Source organism: Poecile atricapillus, chromosome 5 (assembly GCF_030490865.1).
Source record: "Poecile atricapillus isolate bPoeAtr1 chromosome 5, bPoeAtr1.hap1, whole genome shotgun sequence".
NCBI lineage: Eukaryota > Metazoa > Chordata > Aves > Passeriformes > Paridae > Poecile > Poecile atricapillus.
In genome coordinates, this window is record NC_081253.1 from 33,408,329 (window position 1) to 33,428,520 (window position 20,192).

Consider the following 20,192-nt stretch of genomic DNA (forward strand, 5'->3'; position numbering starts at 1 on the left):
TATGGAGTGTTTATTTCTTTAAGCCTTCAATATATACCTGAAAATCTCTGAAGTGTACCATGAACAAAGGTTTATTTCCCAGTTAGATTATTGCAGTGTTTTAAAGAACAAGGGGGTTAGAAGAGGAAAGCTGTGCAGAGGGTGACAAAGTATTTGAACTGGGAAAGGACCCACTGCTTGGTATGCCTACCCTGGGCAATCCTGTGTAGCAAGCCAGTGAGCTGAATTCCTTGTGAAAAGCTCTAAGAGGGCCATTTCTTTGAATGTTGTCTGATCACACCCCAAATGACTTCATCTGCCACAGCCCTTGGAACTTGTGCTGTTTGTTTATGGTGGGTTTTAATGCGCCTTCTGCACTGGGGGTGAAAAAGCTGATGTAGCCACAAATGTTGGTGAATCTTTTTCTCTGCCAGAATTGAAGTCAGAGCCTTGGCACAGGTTGTTTAGATGGCTGCTGGCTAAGGGCTGCAGAGCCTCCTGTTTCAGACAAGCCTGCCAACTGAAGTGCACGGTGCCCATTTGAAATTGTGCCTGGTGGAAAAGTCAATGCAGTGTGCCTGACACAGAGATGCTTCCCTGAGAGGAACCCTGTTCTTGTTCAGGTCTTATTTCAATGACTCTTGTGGAAACATAAAGCTCCACTGAGAAATTTGGGAGCTGCCAAGAAATTTCCTGGCTTCCCAGAAGCTCTCCTTCCATCCTTCAGTCTCTCCAGCTCCCTTAAGACAGGAGAGATCTCATCCAGGATTAAGCAGACACTGCCTTCTCTGTTTCCTGATCAGAAGACAGGGCTGTCATGGTGCCTCATCTTAAGATGTGCAGGACTGTGTGCAGTTTAATCCAGGGGCACTTGTGTTTCTTTGTGTTGGCACCTGCACTAACTGCTATGGCTTCTTTGCTGCTTTTCCCATCCTTATTTTTGACCAAATTTATTGGTAATAACTTCTTGCTGTATTTCATGTTTCAGATATCACTTGTAGTTGTCATGGTGCTGTTGTTATGGTTACCATCTCCTTCACCAGCTAAAATGCCTTTCCTGTATCCTGCAGGAAGCAATTATGGTAGATAGGAGTGTGAGAGTTTGTTGAAAAGGGTTGCTGTTGAGGTAAGAAGGGGTGTACAGGGATTCTTTTTATCTAGAAGTGAGCTCTAGTAGATATTTTATTGGTTTTTTTAGTCACAAGCTGCTAGTACCATGATGTCACCATTTCAAGAGAGAAGGGCACTCAGTTTTACATTCTGGAGTTTGAGCAAGTTTTTATATATGGTTCCTGAGCATGGGAGTGAGGGCAGCTCTCCAAGCTGGGCAAGAATGTGTCAGAGGGGAACATCCAAGAGGAGTCAGCTGAGGTGCTTTTCAGCAGCCCAGAGAAATGAGCACCTTCCCAAGGGAGGAAGGAGTAACAACTGAATGTCTCATTTTTGTACCTGTGCCTGTGTTCTGCATTGGGACAGACCTGCTTGCTACCAGTGGAAATGCACCATGCTGCATCTCATCCCTTCTGCACAGCACCTGGGTGCACCACCTGCCTGAGCAGGGTTTGCAGCTCAGCACAGAGCAGGGCTTGGTCAGGTAAACATTTCTCAAAGTGAAAGCATTCCCCTTTCTTTAGGACCTGGGCAATTTCTGCAGTGGGATGACCCACCCTTCCCACCTGCCTGGCTCCACTGGTGTCCAGCTCAACTGCTGGGAGCTCTGTGAAGGGTGAAAATCTCTGCTGTCACAGGCCTGGACACTGCAGGAAGGATCAGAGGGCTTGTCTCTGCTCTGCCAGTGCTGCAGGTCTGATCCACTGCTTTTAAGGCTGCAGCCATCCCTCATTCTCAGCTCTGGCAGGCGTGGAGATTGTGGTTTGTTTTCTTCATCTTCCCACAGTAAGATTCCTCTGGTCCAGGGATCATCCATTATTTTTTATCTGCTTCATAATCCAAAGTTCAAGCAAAAGGATTTTCTACAAAGAATATGTGGCTATTGACTAACTGTTTGCAGTGTGGAAATGGAAAAGCCTTTAAAACCCACCAATGCTAGTACAAGTGTGAGGAGATGAATGCTGCCTGCATTTTTAAGGGGTGCAAGGTGGTGTCTAAAGGGATAGTCCTGCTCCTGTTGTCGAGAAAGAGGGATCTAGCTGAAAGCTAACAACTCAAGCAGTGGACAAGGAAGAAGTAAATCATATTTGATATAAAATAACAGAGAAATTTGTTCATCATTTATTTGGCTAGAGAGGTAAAGTGGCTCCCATGGAGAGAATGTATAATTCTCTCTAATAATATTCCATATTACTGCAATTACAGCACTTAGACATTTAGCATCAAGTGTAGCTTTGGTTAATTGTTTTGTGGCTTCTGGACCATGACTGTGTGTTCCTCTTAGGAAGCTGACATGGTTCCCATCAGACACCATGAGACTTTCTCCCTATCCCTTGCTGGGTTCTGTCATTCTGTTTGAGCAATGTGAAGCACACCACTCATATCTGAAAATAATCACATTAATTTGAGAGATGCATGTTAGCTGAAATGCAGGAGTGAAATGGCATCCACAACTGGTCTTCTTGTTTTGTGAATATGTGGAGAGTCCATGAAGACAACAGTGTTGGTAAGGTTTGTGTGCTATATACTACAGCCTGAGCTTTTGGTGGTGGCAGGAGGTTATTGGAACTTGTCCATCTAAATTTCCCACCTTCTACCTCTTGTTTCTATTCCAGCCTCCTGATACCTCCCTGCTTTCCTTGGCTCTTCTAGATGTAAGTTGTTAGTAAGTTAAATTTACTGGCGAATTCCATTGAGACCTTTTAAATCACTGTGCCTGGTATTTAATATTCAGATCCATCATCTCTGTTGGACAGTTGGTGTGTGGTCATGAAATTTCTTTTGTTGTGTTATTTACTAATGTAAGTTCGATTGCACGCTATTTATAACTAATTTTGAAGATATCTTAATTTATTCTTAAATTCTTGGTGTCCTTTATGCAAAAAATGACGAGCATGATGCCTCATTAATTTCTTTTCTCTGAAAGAAATTCTCTGGATTTCTTAAATTTCTATTAAAAAAATATCTTCTAGGCAGTCTTGTTGAGGAGTTTTGGAAGGCCTGGATACCTGAGGTCATTAGCCATATCTGTACACTCCAGTCTGCATCTGTGGAGCAATCCCCTCCCTCTCCTGGCTCTGGAAGCAGCTGCAACTCAGGGCAACTGAGTCAGTGCTCTGGTGCACCAGAGTTAAATTGCCCTCTGACAAGTAGGATTTGGTCCTGGAGCCATACACAGGGCACATCCCCTCTTCTTCCCACTGTCCTCAGGATCTGGCCATACACCCTGCCAGAGTTTGTTTTTCTTTTTTTAAAGAGTGCCTTGTCTCTCCCTTCAGGAAGCTCCAGTGACAATTTTTGCCTGCACCAGAATTGTAGTTCTTCCTCCATGTATCCAGGTGGCTGTTTCTTTTAGCAGATAAATTAGCTTCCCTGAAATTAAATATCCTCGTTTCACTCTGAATGGGCTCACAGATACAAGGGTAGGTAAAAACATGGCTTGAAGCAGGAAGACAGGCTATTTGCAAAAGTCTTCAGTATTGGCCTAATTCTGTTGTCTTAAAAAGTAAGAAATCTGTAGAAAATTCATCCGTTTATATGCAAAGGCAGTGTTAATATAACACTAAGATGATTCTGGACAGCTGGCACAATAGGAAATTTAAATCAGCATTACCTTGAGTTTTGCATATCATGGCCTCATGCTGTATTACTGTGGGTGATTTGCTATGCACAGAGTTCAAAGCACTCAGGCTTGGTTCAAGCCAGCCATGGCAGTGGGAGCTGGTGTCACATGGAAGAGCATATGGATTAATAAATATATGTAGAGTGCCTGCAAAAGGAGGAGGCAACTGCATTGTCAGACCACATATCCCCCATGAGATTTGTCCCTCTGTGTTTCAGTATTTTCTGTCTCTGTACAGTTCCCAAATGGCTGAAAAAGCTGGGAGGGTTCATTTTTATCATCATTTCTCCTCCAGGTTATTAGTTCAGAAGACAGGATGTCCAGATCCATAATGCTGTCCCCTCAGTGCACTGCCTGAGTTACAACGACATGAACTTAAGGTCTGTGAGGTGTCTCTTCACTGCTGCATCACTGCTGCTGCCAGTGGAGCATGATCTCTCCAGACAAGCAATTGCTTCAGCAGCATCCTCCATGTCACTCTGGACAAGGAAAGCCTTTTTGGGAAGGCTGTGCATGGCCCATGGGTGTGGGTCAGTATCACTGATGTGATCTGTGGTGCTCAACAGCACCTACTTGATCCCTCTGGGTGGAGGGCACATTTCCCACCCCAGTCTTACACTGTGATTTGCATGTATGGTGACTGTGATCAGAGTTCAGGGTGAGGAGCATCCCAAGGGAGGAGTGTTACCACAGTCCTGTGCTGTGTAGCCAGAATGGCTCTGGAGTAAGGGGCTGTGCTGGTGGGTCAGTGAAGTCAAGGCTGGAACTGTCTGAGCTCCACTGCTCCTTCTGCTGTGCTCAAGCACCTGCCTGGGTCACCCCCTCACTACCACTGACCTCAGAGAAAGAGTGAAAACATGCTGTAGGATTGCTGCTGTGTATTCCCTGATAAAGCAGTTCTTTTGTAATGGTTAGCAAAGAAAGGCTCATAAAGATACAAATCAATTTTAACTAAAGTAACATGACATTTTAGAGGACTGGCTGTGCCTTCTTATCTATGTTTTTCTGAAAGCCTTCATTGCAGCTTATGCAAAGAATAAGAAACTGGTAAAAAGAGGGATTATTTGCTTCCCTGAAGTACAGTGTTTCCATAGGTTGCCCAAATTATTCCAGGTTTTTTTCTTGTTACATAGTTATCACTATTTAAATTCTGCTATATTGGCTGGCCACTCTTGGTATTTATGTCATTATTTACATTATCCTGATTAATTTAATTCCATTGTATGCTAATGAAATGAAAGAAAAACAACTCACTTGATGGTACAAAACACACCTGTGTATTCTGGATTTGAACCCAAGCTGTGGATGAATCACAGCACACAGCAGATAGTCATTGCTAAATTGCTGAGTACAAAGATGCATTGTGTGACTCACTTGCTGTTTCTCTCTACCATTATAAAGCCTGAGAGCACTTGATGAATAACAGAGAGGCAAGAATGAATTCATCCATGCTTTACTCTGTAACCATCTTTTAAAAGTACTGAGCCAAATTCTGCCTCCAGATACACGCAGCTCGCATTGAAGTCTGCCCACTGTATTTATTTTTAAAGATAAAAGCACTTTTGTTATTTTCACTGGGGACTTCTGTGACACAGTCCATTGTGAAGATGTGAATATCCTTCCTCAAGAGCTTCAAGTGAAGCAGGGAGTGTCTGCCTGGAACCAGGAAGAGGATATTTCAGGGATAATAGCTACCAAACTGCGGAACTGTGGAATACAACTATTGCATTTGTCCCAGTGATTTTCAGAGCTACATTCCCCACACTTGGCTCTTTCATAACCCTCCCTGTCCTGCTGTGCCTCTGGGCTCCTCTCATGGCTGACCCAGGGGCTGAACTGGTGAAGCTGGTGGGCAGGTTCATCCTGCTTTGGGTTTTGCTCTCAGCTTCCAAGCACACTGGGTTGGTGAGGGAAGTGTTGAGTTAGGGCTTGGGCTTTTTCTCTGGTTGTTTTTTTCTGAGATTTTTGTGGTTTTTTTCCTGAGCTTCCCCAGGGGACATAAATGAGAATTATCTCCCTTTTTCCCCCCCAGAACAGGTTTGTTCTGTCCTCATATCTCAAATGTTGGTGGCTTTGAATGTGTGCTACTCATTCATGTAAAAAGGAAGATATTTGTCCCATGGTCTCATGTTTTGGAAAGGCTCTGATCAGAAAATGTTCTCTAGAATCATGCAATAAACAGATCTAGAGGCAGAGGTCTATTTTTTTTTTTTTTTTGGTTTGTAGGAGTGGTGTTTTTCCCTATCTTGGGCTGTTCTTCTTAATGACACCATCAGCTCTCCTGGTATGATATGAGATGGCTGCTTTAAAGCTCTGCCTGTACGTGCAAAACGTCTCCCTGTTGAGTCTTCCATCAGGGTAACGGAGGTGGGGAAGGCAAAGGGATGTGGAGTGTGTTTACTCTTCTCTTCTTGTGGTTGACTGAGACATGTCTCCTTCCTTTGTGATAATGCCCATCCCATCATTTTCATTCCAGCTTAAAGGAATGGCTACAAGTTTCAGTGGATCCTTCAGTCTTTATGTAGTCAGGTACCTCCAGGGAATGATGCTGGGTCAGGGTAAGAGCAGGCAGAGCACTTTCTATAACATTATTTTACCATGGGGCAAAAGAATTTTTAGGCCTTTTTGATATGGAACTCCAGTTTGAGTCACATATTGTGAATGAAATGTAATTTTGTGATGCAACATGTTTTTTAAAAAATCTAAAGAAGCTCTGAAAGCCATCATTTTTAAGTTATAATGTCTGATCAGAAACAGGTCAAATTATCAATTATCAGTGATTATCTGGCAAATAGCCTTTTCTTGTGTTTAGAGGTTTTCTTCAAACTGACCTGACATTATGGAAACTAGTTTCTTTTTCTTTTTCTGTTTTTTTTTTTTTTTTTTTTTTTGTTAAATGTCTGCAGAATATATACATTATCCAGTTTGTGCTGCCTTTTCCAGACTGCTCAGCCTCTGTGATATGTGGCTGGTTGACTGCATTCAGCTCACTGCTTTTATGTGTTTTTCTCCTGGGGTAAAAAAGAGGTGGCAAGTGCTTTTGGAAAAGGCCTGCTGCTTTCCACTTTGAAGTAGCTAGCTCAGGGCAGGTCGTTTTCTCCTCTCCAGAGGCCAGTGTGTCATCAAAACATGATTATGATTTATTGCCTTCCTAGGTTTACATATTGAGGAACTACTGCTGCATTTATCTGTGAGGACTAGCCAAGCACTATGGCTTATGCTGTGGCTTTTTTCCTTGGCTTGGACAAATGAAAGCTAACTAACAGGAGTGAAATGTGTGTGAAGTAGCAAATAATGATTAGTTTTATTTCTGTACAAGTACTGAGAGTCAAAAGATAATGCAAATGCTTGTGTGAGAAACAAACTGTTCCCCATGGACTGTATTGGACAAAAGGGTTGGACAAATGTGTGTGAATGTTCACATAACAGCAAATAAGAGGGGATTTAACTGGAGTCAGACAGCATGGGTGTTCAGGAAGCCAGTGTGCATTCCCAGACTTGCTTCTGTCATGACAAGTAGCAGATTGCACGTGCTGGAGAGGCCACGTCACCTTGTGCTTCTGTGCCTGACAAGCACCCCCTTGGTGGAACTGCAGCAGCAGCTTCAACTTGTAGCACTTGTGGCATTCTTCCTTTATTGCCCTGAGAGCAGGTTGTGGCACTGTGATGACAGATTCATCTCTTGTTAATTGGGTTGATGTTTTAACTGTAATTAATGCGTTAAAATCAGATTAATGAACGGGCAGCCATCAAGAAAATGGTGCTGATAATTGCAAGGCATGTGAGAGTCAGGGAGGACTTGACCCATAATTTTTCCTGCTGGTGGTTTGTTTTGGGTTTAAATCAGTTCACTCACAGCTAGGACAAGCACACAGATATACTTCTTTCCTGTGCCAGACTTGAATTTACCAGCAGCAGTGGTGGTGACATGTTTGTGCTGATGCTCAGGGACACAGTCACCCGTTTGGAACTGATCTCTCCTGCTCATGTCGTTACAGGCCAAGCGGTGAAGGCAAGGAGCCATGGCCGATGATAGGAAAGACGAAGCCAAGGCCCCACACTGGACTTCAGGTCAGCTAACAGAGGCTTCTTCACACCCACATTCACCTGAAATTAAGGATCAGGGTGGCGCGAGTGCCGGACTGGTCAGAAGTGCCAATGGATTTCCGTACCAAGAGATTGAGGAGCTGAGGCTGGGCAGCCATGAGCAGCCAGGGACGTATGCTCAGACCAAAGAGAATGGCATCAACGGAGAGTTGTCATCAGGGAACAGGGAGACTGCAGGTAATGCACCTCCATGCCCTGCTGCAGAACAGAGGGCTTTGCAGAACCTTGGGTGTTTCTCCAAGAGGAAATGTTAGGTGGAGTCAAGCGTGCCATGGGGCACGGGGGGGATGACATGAGGGTGTGTGTGCTTTGGAAGGGCACTAGCTCTTCACAGCAAGGGCTGCATCTTCACCCAGGCTTACACAGATGATACGTGCTTAGGATTCTGGGCACTGCTCTGAGAAGGCTTCAGGAAAGGCCTTCTTCATAAACAAGACATGGTTACCCATCAAGAGATGTGGCAACTGGTACAGAGCAGCTGCTCGGGTCCTCTGGCTACAAGGGAGTAGGAAACTGCCCAACTGTCTTGCATGGATGGCTCATGCATTTGTGTATGCAAGAAGGATGGATTCTCCTGTTATTGCTCACAAGAAACAAGACCTTCTTGAAACCATGTACTATTTGCAAAATAATGTATTGCTCATTCTGGCTGGGAACACCACAATTCAGTATCAGTGTTTATTCATCCTTGCCCAGCCATATTTTCACTGGAAGCTCACTGGGACTTAGTCTATTTGTAAACTATGTAAGGTTTTTAGAATTCAGCTTGTTATTTGCAGAAAAAAAGGAGAGTGTGACTGTGTCAAAATGAAATATGCAAAGCAAGTTTCCTGTTTTAGAAGTAAATGCTAATTATCTTTGTGCAGAGTTCCCACTCCAAACCCCAAAAGCACAGTGCAAGAAGGATTTCACTTGTATAGACACAACTGCCCTTGATGCATCCATTCATGCATGCTAAAGAGATCTTTCTAACAATGTTTTTTTGGCTGTTGACAGCATTTGGAGATGCTATCCATAATTTCTCAACAGCTGGAGAATTTTAAGGCTCCTGGACCATACAGTCATTTCATAAGCAATTGTGTTGGAAATTGAGATCTCTACTAAAAGTAAATGTGCTTATATTTTAAGTCTCTTATTGCAGATTTTGGCCAAGGTGAAAGAAATGGTGTGTGAGCTTTCAGGTGAACACAGTGTTGATGATTGGGAGATGATAATGAGGTCTTGTCTTTTTGCTGTAACCCAGCTTTATTCTATGTTTAGTCAGGAGATAAGCAGGAGTTCTTAGCAGTGAGGAGGCTGAGTGCATTTCTCATCTTTGCCACAGTTTTGTCACCCCATGTTGGACAATTCCCCCAAATGTATGGAAAAATGTGGGTAACTTTACAGGATGAAGAGGAATTTCCTATCCTTAGAAAGGAAGGAGAGAAATGCTTTTCTCAGGCTCTCTCAAGCTCAAATTCTGAGTGCTGGTCAGAGAGAGATCCAAACATTTTATTGAGTTTGCAGCTAATGGGTGACAGGAGGAAGGAAACCACTGCTGGCCATCAACGGGCATTATAGTAGTGCCTTTTCATGTTGCTTTTCGAGGCAAATGGTTAAAAGCAGAGCAAGACAAAATGAGGAAGCATGTTCCAGGGCATGCAGTAGTGCTGGGGACACATAATTGCTGAGGCAACAAGATTACTCTTGATCCAGGTGAAGTTTGCTTCAGTCACTGCTTTGTGGCCTCATTTCCTCCTCTTCCCTGCAGTTTTCTCACTGTCTGCTCAGACTCTTAAGATCTCTGGTGTGGAGACTTACTGTCAATATGTACAGCTTTTGTTTGGGAGTCTTATTATAGCTTATCTCATGACATCTTTGTCCTTGAGCACTGGAAAAGTTCTAGAACTGCTTGCCTTCATGCCTGAATTCCTAGCTCTCTGTAAACTTGTGCACTGCACAATCAGCAATGGCTAAGCCCACATTTAATTGGTGAAATGTAAACCTTTGTAGAATACTTAAGATGCATTTCGTTCAGTATTTTTTCTCTTTTTGAAGGAGAAACCAGTTAGCAACTTACTATAGTGATAGAAAAGGACCAGAGTGCGTATTGCCACTTCATACTAGTATTTACTACCTGGATGTGCTTAATGCAATGTGGGACAGGACTTCTAGATTTTTGGTGTTCAGTTCAGAATTTGATCTTGAAATCAAGGATTGTTATTCACAACAAAATTTAGTCATCTTTGCTGTGTTTGTCTGCTTGCAAATTGTAACTTCAGTGGGTTATTACATTAGGTAGGGTTTTTAAATGCCACTCTGATACACACAATTATCAATAATATGAATCATTTAATTATTTGTAGTAGCTTACTGATTCCAAACATCTGAGGAGAAAATGATCAGGAAGCCAAGGTCGATGGAGATAATTAATCCAAGCTGTACGTTTGAGTAGATTTACAGGGATTTTCTTTTCTCTGGTACAAGTCCAGCACTATAACCTAGGAAAAACTTCGGCTTCTCAGCTTTCATGTAGAAGTTTGTAAATCCCCAGAAACTGCAACAACCTTATGTGCAGCAGAGCACTAGTTTAAACAGAGATTTCCCAGGCAGCTGTCCATCACCCAATCCCTGGTGCATTTTGAGGTGTTTCCCCTTAGGAAGGGCTGCTGCATCTGACTGACCCAGGAGCTGGGATTTAGCCATAAAATGGCCCTCTCCTAGGGAAAAGTGTTCTGTAGCTGGGCAATTGACCCTTCAAGGCACAGCAGAGCAGCAGGACACCCATTTGCAGGGCTTGTGCTGTAAAATCAGAGGGCCATGTGTTAACGGAAAAGTTAGGATAAGGCCACCGTGACAAAGTCACCTTATACCAGCACTGATGCAGAGGCGAGGGATGGTAATGGGGGATGAAGTAACAGTTCTTCCTGAAATGCATCCAATCCATCACTACAAGTGACACTTTTAGATTTGCACAGTTGAAATTTGTCTTTGTGTATATATGTCTCTCTCTCTCTCTCTCTCTCTCTCTCAGTGTCACTCAGAGTTACTGAATCTGACCTCAATTTTTGGAATCCTCTGAATCTGGCTGTTGTATTGCCTTTGATTGATCTGTCTCAGCATCGTGCTGGTAATGGCTGAATTATGGAGACACATCAATGCCCTCCTTTCAAACAGACCGATGGGAATGTGGGAGAGTGCACAGAGCTGTGGACAGGGCAGCCTCAGGGCCTGATCCGGCAGCCACCCAAGTCAAAGGCAGATGCATGCAAGAGAACAGGCTGGTTTTTTGGCATAGCCCACAGGAAGCCATTAGGGGTGTGATATAAGTGTGGGTGGTAAAGTCCCTATTTCTTTTCGTATGCATTTTGTGGATATAAATTTGTGTATGTACTTGGGCTACCCCTTGCTGACCAGCTGAGCCCTGTGCTTCTGCCAGACACAAATCCCACGCTGTTCTGGAGGTGCTCCTGAAGACACCTTGCCTTTGGTGCAGTCTGCAGCATCCCACAGCCTGAGACCACCGAGTTTTGATGTGCTCCCCCTGCTTCATGCTCCATGTCCCTTCTCACTTACACACACAGAGCATCTTTGGTGGAGACCATGGAATTATTAGGAGTGGAGAATGAGATCTGTAGGTTTTGTCAAGCCAAACATTTTCATGTTGTGTGAAATCTGTGATGCAAAGGGACATGATAGCATAATCCTCAGAAACTCCCTCTGAAGTAGGCTGACAAGGAAAGCTTTGTATTGGACCCAGTGGTAGAGCACAGGATGTGCCTGACTTGCAGCGAAACACAGGAGTGGCAGCCTTTTCTTTGCTCACTGGGAAGTTCTGCTCAGCTGACTGGGAAGAAGCTGTGAGGAGGACTACAGATGTGCCTCAGCATTCTCTGGGAACCAGCAATTCAACATCATCCATCCATGTGGGGTGCAAAGGGACTGTGGTGAACTGCAGGACGCAGCAGTGACTGCCCTGGCATGGCACAGCAATCCCACTACAGGCTGGGCACTTTTGGCTCTGGAGTCTTGAGGAAGGTGGGTGAGAGGCAGCCCATGACAGATCCATGAGAGAGGCTGGGGGAATGCAGACACTGGTGTATGTCAGTCTGTAAGTGAAGCAGAAACAGGGAGCCCCAGACCTGTGAAGAGGAATGAAGAAGTGGCAGTATTGATCTGAAGGAGGAGTAAGGGGCTGAGGAATGTGGGGAGGCAGACTCAGCAGCAGGAGAGCAGGTGAGATGGAGGCTAGGAGGGAGCAAGGCAGGGGTGGGAAGAGGCAGGGAAAAAAGGAATATTGTAAGATAAGCTAAGGACAATAGAAAAAGGTCCAGTTTTATTTGCTGATCTAGAGACAAACCAGCTTTTGTGTGATGGCAGATACTACCCCAGAAAGGAGGGGATTCGGACAGCAGGAAACAACTGAAGAGAAAACTCGGAAGGGACAAACCACATTACAATTTGGAATGTAATTTATCCTAATTCAGCCCTTTGTTTCAGGCTTTATAAAGCTGGACTAAATGGGTGTCTGGAACAGACTTATTCCTCTGACCATCTACTGTTTTAAACAAGCATATTTCTATAAGGTGCAGGGAATGCAAGCCTGAAAGACTGCCCTGTCATAACAAGTGGAGCTTGAGCAGGGTCCCTTTAGGTTAGCTATAAAAAAACCCAAAAACCAAAACTGTGTTGAAGGCAGAAATTGTGATTGTTTCAGCCTCTTGCTGTGTGTTCAGGAAACAGTCTGTATCCCATTGTCTTCCATAACCTTGCCTTGTAGTAACCAGTCTCCAGGTAAAGAGGATCTTGTTCATAGCCTTTATCAGCACAGCCCTGTTGGAAAATCACCGTGGTGCTTGGTTATGTGGGCTGAGAGCCCCTCTTGACTAGTCCTGGAGCTGTGATGGAGCAGAATGGCAGCTCCATGTTTGGGGTCACTAAATGCAACAGCCTCTCCAGGCTGAAATGCACTGAGAGTCATGGCCTGGTCCCGTGGTGTGCTAGTGGTTTGTTCCCTCCTCTAGTGACATCTTGTTTAATCTCCTTTTCCTTTCTCTCTCTCTTGCTATACAAGTGGTGATGTCTGACAGCACTGGCAGTAGACATACAAAGAGTCCTTTGTATGGAGGCAATATTTTTGGTCTTTCCAACAGGACTGCTCTTCTTTTCGTTTGGCTGTTTGTACTGACTGTCCTGCTGCTGCCCAAGTCCTTGTGGAGCTAGTAAACCTCCCCCAAAAAGCTCCCTGAATGCCTGTTTCTCAAAGGAGCCTCCCAGCCTTCTTGTCAGATGTGCATTTTCAGCAAGCAGCATGTCTTGAGCAATGCAGACAAAATGCACAGAAGGATGTGAAGTCAATGACATTCAGAGCTGAATGTGACTGCTGGGTTTGTCCCATTTCTGTTATTTAATTTACAGAGCTGGAAGAAGGTATCTTACTATGTCATTGATGGCTCCCATGGGAAAGAAGCTGTTAATTAGGCATTTTGATCTCCCTCCCTTTGCCCAGGAAATGTGACAGTAATTACTGTACACCATCATCTCTGCCAATTTAGATACAGACAAACATACCAGGCGTCTGAAACTTTTCTTCTCTGTTAAGTGTAGTACAAGTGTCATTTTCTGGGACAAGTTATTGGAATATTATAGATGTATTCAAAATATGTTGCGGAAGACAGTGTAGGTGGGTGCAACAGAACTCCTCTGGGGCACTTGTAGAAAATGTTGGGGGTTTTACTATTCTCTGTTAACCTTGCTATAAAGATCCTTCTCAGCTGTTCTCCTGCAGAGGACCAGGAGTAAAGACACAGAAATTCCATCTTTTCACATTCCCTACCCACAGCTATCTTCTCCCTTACTCTAAAATAGTCAAAACTACTATGTGGACCAGTCTCTGTAGGTTTTTCTGTGGCTGGTCCTATCAGTCAATCCAGTAATACATCATTTTTTTGACCATTCACAATCTCTCTAGGAGGCTGGCTCTGCCCCTCCACCTCCTCTTAGGGCTTCAGAAATCAGTCAGTGATTGACATGTGTTGGTAGGAGCTGGAGGGTCTGGCACAGTTGTGGGCAGAATGCAGAAATTACTGTCTGAAAGGGAGCAGGGTGAGGTTACCTGGTGTACAGGTGCTGTTGGTTCCCATGGCTGGGACTCAGTCATGGAGAGAATATCAGCTATCAGTCTCTTGTATCCCTAAGCTCCTCTGGGAATGTGTAGCTCAGATTTGCTTTCGAAAACCATGTCTCAAACCAGCTGCTGTAACAACGTTAGAGCCAACCGCTGCATCATGCCACATCAGTGCTGCACTTGGCCAGGAGAAGGCATCAGCAGCCATTTCCTTTGGGCTCCCTGTTGGTGTTTCAATTCACTTTGGTATTTCCTTGTTACAATACAAGCACTGCAGAAGCAGCTGTGCTTCCTTAAGAAGTGAGAGCAGAGAGCCTGTGAGCATGTTGGCTTGGCAACCAGCACGCACTTGATGCTGTCAGTGCTCCCAGAAAGCATAATCTATAACCTCGGAGATGTAACAAGGAACAACAAGGCTGGGATATGGAAGAAGCATCTTTCATAACATGTTTGAGCCACACCATAGTTTACACTGTATGCCATGAGCTCTGCTTGTCAAAGTTGCCTTTTGGAAACATCTGCAGCCCTTTTTGGGTGACTGCTGTAGCCAGGAGAGTTACTGCTGCTGAAAATATCCAATATCGAATGTATTCTGGCAGTTTCATTTTTGCCTTGTCTCTGCTTTTTATGTTTGCCTCTGCCCTCCCTCCCCACCATTCATGTTTAAGTACCTGTTCTAATGAGGGCTGTAAATGCAGACTTCCCTGTTTCTGTTGGTCAGATCTCAACCATCCAGCATTAGCTGAGTGACTGGTGGGGCAGTTGTGTCCAGAAGACACATTCTAATTTGTGGCCTGCTCTGCTGGAGTCCTTTTCAGCTTATAAAGTGGGAGGCAGCTTGTACATTTATGAATTACATAAAGTAGACAGGACTTGTAAAAGCCAGGAGAAGAAGCACAAGGGTGGAGAGAGCTACCCCAGGTCGTTCAGGAGGTCTGTGCAGAGCCATGGACAGGTGGCCCAGCACCATGCAGGATTGTGTGCCACCTCCCCACAGGCTTCTGCCCTCTGGGTTGGTCGCAGCTCTCCCCCTTGAGAGGAGTAGAGATGGGGCACTTCATGGCTTTTTCCTGTTGTGTTTAAAGAGTCTGTCATGGTCTCCATCACCATGATGGCATCATAAAGGACATTCAGAAACACTGGGCAACACTTGGCACCAAGCAGCACCAGAGAGATGGTATTGCTGGGGACTCTGCCAGCGCACAATCTTTCATTCCAGTTTTGATCTGAGGGCAGAAAGCTTTGGAAGAAGGTTCATTACTAAACAACAGAGCCTTGTTTTGCAGGCACACAGCTACTCTTGTTTCAGGCAGAGCTGAAATAGCATCTTCTTCTCCGAAGTCACCTTGAAAGGGAAGCAGCAGGTTCTTAGGTGACGGTATGGGATGTGCTGGTGAGCACTGCTGGCCCTGTGTCATGAAGGCGGTCATTAACCCGCTCAGCCCCACGCTTCACAAAGCCTTTCCTCCCATTTCTCCATTGTGCAAGCTCAGGTGTTAGGTTGCTGCACTTTTGCAGCCCAGGCTAAGGAAAGCCCAGGACAAGGTGCCCCAAGGTGTGGCTGATGGGGGCAGGACATCAGCCCTTCCTCACCCACTAGGCACAGCTTTAACTTTTGATGGAGAGGGGGTAGGTACCATCACATCTCTCACAAAAATGAGAGTCACACAAAGTCTGCTGCTCCTGGCAAGGAGTACCAGGCTTGCTGATTCCCTTTTTCCCCCGTTGCCATGTCAACATGGCCCTGCTCAAAGTGAGATCTCTTTTTAAGCTCTGCTGAGAGAAAGTATGTAGCCTAGGAGATTATTTAGCATTCAGGAGTGCACAGGCTCCCTGTGACGTCTGTGAGCCACAGTCAGGCTGGCTGACAAAGGAAAGGAGGATTTAGTTTTTTTCCTCTTTTCCTCTAGCATTTGCTTCTCAAGGTTAAGGGAGATAAGGAAGAGGCTGCAAGCACTTTGTGATTGGGACCTCACTCTGTGGTCCTCACTGAGGCACCACTTTCATGGAAATTAAAAGAAAATATTACTTTGGGATATATTTTCTGTACAAAGTACAAGAGAGATATATATATATGCAAATTCCTTGATTTGACTAACCACAATGAGCCACTCTGTATTAAAATTGGAAAGCAAAGGCAATCTGGGTTTTAATTTGAGTGAGAAACTCAAAGGAAAAGGAAGAGGGAAGCAAGGGACAACTCCCTGTCTTTGTCTTTTATGCTGTTTTAATCTGTGAGGTTACAGTATGGAGAAGAAACCATCTCTTCTTTTGCTGTATTCATAACCTGGATAAGGACAGCAAAACTTAGTGTGTAGTAGTGCTTTGGTTAGGGTTTTTTGTTCTGTGGAGTTGCTACTGGTAGATTAACTGCTCACTTTAAAGTCAGTCCTTTTAATGATAATACAGATTTGCTTGCCTTTGCCAGCTAAAGAGATGGAAATCAGCACAAAACAGCTGGCATTATCTATCAGATGAGCACTGATGATCCAGTGCATGTCCCTACCAATGGCTGATCTGGAAATTCAAAGACAAGACTCAAAGTGAGATGTCTGTGTGATGGTATTTACGCTGTCATTTGTTCTTTGGGAGATTCTGAGCAAAACATTTACATTTTTCTCTGCTGTTTCCCAGACTGACTGCAGAGCACAGTCAGCGGTGCTTGGAAAACCTCTTCTGAAGTGATGATTTAGAAATGCAGTTTTGGTTGTTTCCTGGGGTTTTGTTGTATTGGGGCATTCCTCATGACATGCAAAAAGTGCATGAAACTCAAGGCACTCCAGCTGTGTACATTAGATATTGGGAATGAGCCCTTCTCCTGTGTGTGGAAAATAAATGTTCAAAACTTTAGCATGCAGTATCTGGAAAATAACTGAGAGATATCATTAGCTACAGGGCAGGAAAACCTCCTAGATGCTTTCCAGAGAGTAATTTCACTCAGGACTGAGTGAAATAGATTGAATAGTTCATGGAAATCGGTTTCACTGGGAGGCGCTGTGTATTTTGGGAGGGGAAAATAAACCCCAGCTACTTCCCTTTCTGTTTCTTTTTCTTTCCTTGAGGCTAATTCATAATGATGCATGATCAGTTTGGTAGAGCTTCCAGCAACCCATATAGCCTATGGCAGTTAGGATAAAACTGATTTACAGTCTGGTTCTCTGTCTGTGTGTCTGGCCAGACAGATACTTCTGCTCCTCTTTCTGAATGCATCAGCTGTCCCTGCTGTGTAGATGTGGCAGTCTTGCTGATGTACTGAAACTGTTTTCATCCCCAGCCTCGCACCACATATGAGAAGAGGGAATAGGATTCAGTGGTGACTGTTGCTTTTTTACCCCAAATTCAGAGGATGTGCCCCATGTAGCCCACACAGGTTTTTGGTGAGCTGAAACTAATCCCTAGCTGTTCCTGTGTATGAGTTGCTTTCTCTTTCCTTTTCCCATCATCCCTTCTCTGTATTTAAGAATATGTCATCCTTCTCAACAATTCCTCTGTCATCTCCTCCTTCTCCTTCTCCTTTCTCACTTATGTTGTCTCTATCTTTTTTTAATCTTGCCCTCCATATGTGCTTCCAGCTTTATCCCACCCATCCAGTGTAGCTCCTCTGCAACCTGGAATTTCCACAACTGCTGCTCATTTTCAGTGCACTAAGGAGCTCAGCCTCTGGCTGCATCTCTCTTGGAGGCTGCAGTGCCCCCAGCCCTGGTCTCAGCTCTCCCTTCAGCAGCTGGATGTCTCCAGCACAATGGCTTGCAGGTATTTAGGTGCCCAGAGAACACAGCTTTGGCAAAAGTGGAAGAGGTAGTTCAGAAGGTCACTGAGACATAGAATGGTTTGGGTGGGAAAAGACCTTAAACCTCATCTCATTCCAATGCCATGCCATGGGCAGGGACACCTGCCACTATCCCAGGTTGCTCCAAGCCCTGTCCAACCTGACCTTGAACTGTTCCAGGGCTGGGACAGCCACAGCTTCTCTGTGCCAGTGCTGACAGGCACTGAAGATGCACTGAGGGCTTTGATGTGCATCTCACATTTTCCTTCTTCAAGAGCAGCTGCACATTTCTCTTTCCTAATCACATTGCACACAGAGAGGTGTGAGCCAGTAGTCTCCAAGGCAGTGGACAGGAGCAGGCTGTGTGAACATTCAGGGATGAGTCCTGGTCAGAGGCAAGGCTTCCTTCAGCTGGGACAGTGCCAGAAGAGATGGGGAGAGATGGGAGAACTGTTGGCCTTGGCTGAGAGCTGCTCTGAAAGTCCATCCACAGCACAGCTTCTGTGGGACTGGGTTAATCTGTACACGACACAGGCCACCTTCACTCTGCCTGTCTGTGGAGACACTTGTACATGCTCCTTTGGAAGGATGCAGAGCCATTCCTCCAAACACATCTGCCTTGGTACAGGTGCAAACAGGACTGGAAAGCAGGGCTTGGAAGAGATCAGCCATGCAGAGCTGCACTGGAGCAACAGTGTGAGCACTGAGGTGAGCAGGGCATGGCATTGCTGCATTTTATGTGTTAAATATCCCCTGATAGGTTAAATCAGCATTCTGTTGCCATTGACAGATTGATCTTCAGTCCTTCTGACCAGGCATGACTAAATCCCACACAATAAGTGCACAGGTTAATTTTAAACTTAAATCCAGCAAAGTTTCTATAGCATACTGTGAATCCTTTTTAAAAAATATCAAAGAAAGCACTGTGAAAAGTGTTTAAAATCATCCCAAAAGGAGCTAAAAATGAACCTTAAGGGATGCATCACCGTCTTCTGTAGGTGGCTGATGCTTCATTGACTTTTGTAGAGGTTCTTAAAAGTCATCTTGTTTAAAATGTTAACTTGTACTGAAGTCCAAAACTAATATTGATTTAAGAGTGAGTTACCCATTATGTGTATTTACTCACATTCGAAGGATTAAATATCTGTTTCTTTGTTTTGAAGCCAAAGTGGTTTCTTTTGTGTGAGTCCTAGGGAATTAATACTTTTGGGGAAAGATAGATATAGCTGCTTTGTATGTGCAAGTGTTGTTTTGAGCTGATACCAAGTCCCAGGAAAAGCAGTGGGACATCACTGCATTGCCCTGGCTGAGGGTTTGGTGTTGTCAGCTCCAATATTGCATGTTAGCTCTAAACTGTGTTGCCCATGCATCAGACAAAACAGAACTGATAGCTTTTCCCACCTGTGATTTGTCTGGGAAATGCTGACAGTAAATATTTTGTTCCAGGCAGTAGAATTAAGAAGGTGGACTCAGGGGATGCACAGGAAACAAGTATTGCAGTAATGAGGGCTCATTTTTAAAGTGTTGCATTATTATACTAACATTGGTATGACTCCTTTTTAACAGACTTACGTGTTTCAGGAGGGCTGAGGAGGGGACTGGTCCCTTGATGTTTCGTTCTACAGCTGCTTGACAGCATGGCACAGACCTCTGCCTAAGACATGTGCTAGGGAGCTGGAGGAGGGGGCTCACTGGAGCTTTCAGAATGGCTCCTGGCTCCTAGCATGAGTCACTTCAAATTTTGCACTGTGTGCCTTGGAGATTTGGATTATGTGTCCAGCTCTCTCACTGAAGAAAGTGATCAGGAAAGTTCAGTCAGAGCAGGGGAACTGAGACACACACAGAACATGTGGAGGCAATCCAAGCACAGGCAGCCTGAGTTTCCCTGCTGCTTCCTTGAGTGCTGCAGAGCAGTTGAGGGTGCCCAGGAAAGTCATCCTCCAGCCTTGTGTTTGTACCAGACCACAGCCACTCTGCAGGACTCCAGCTGTGCACCAGAGTTGCTCTGATATAGAGCAGATAGCACAAGAATCATACAGTCACTAAGGATGGAAAATACCTCCAAGATCATCGAGTTCAAAAGTGTAGAGGTGGTGGATAGTGGTAGTTTAGATTTACAATCTAGATTTTAAGGACAGCATAGGAAGGGCTGTTGAATACCCTGAAATATGGAGGTGTAACACATTTGCAGTGGGGCTCACCAGGGTACGAAGCTGCTGTGCTGTAGCTCCCCTGTTCCTGCTCTTCTCACACCGTGACTGCAATCCATCTTTCCCCAATGGTAATCCAATGCATTAAACCATCAAAGCTTGTTCTTTCCCAAAAAACAGACCTTTTCTGACCTGTTCCATTGGTTAGCTGGTGAATCCTGGTAATTAAATTAATCTGTTACTATCTTCATGGATGCTGCAGTACATTAAAGTCAATGAGTTTACTAGGAAAATGATACTTGTTAGTTGTGTTGTGTCTGCATTTAATTTAAAAGCCGATGTTCCTAT

At 44.5% G+C, this 20,192-nt stretch overlaps 1 protein-coding gene across 5 annotated transcripts in view; it reads left to right on the top strand.

Moving 5' to 3' along the window:
• MAP2 (microtubule associated protein 2) overlaps positions 1-20,192 on the top strand; it is a 216,208-nt gene that overhangs the window by 141,499 nt on the left and 54,517 nt on the right. For all 5 annotated transcript variants that reach the window (XM_058840417.1, XM_058840419.1, XM_058840420.1 and 2 more), the window contains exon 5: positions 7,711-7,996. In XM_058840417.1, coding sequence (XP_058696400.1) covers positions 7,735-7,996 — 262 coding nt within the window. In that variant the 5' untranslated portion in view covers positions 7,711-7,734. The remainder of the gene's footprint in view (positions 1-7,710; positions 7,997-20,192) is intronic.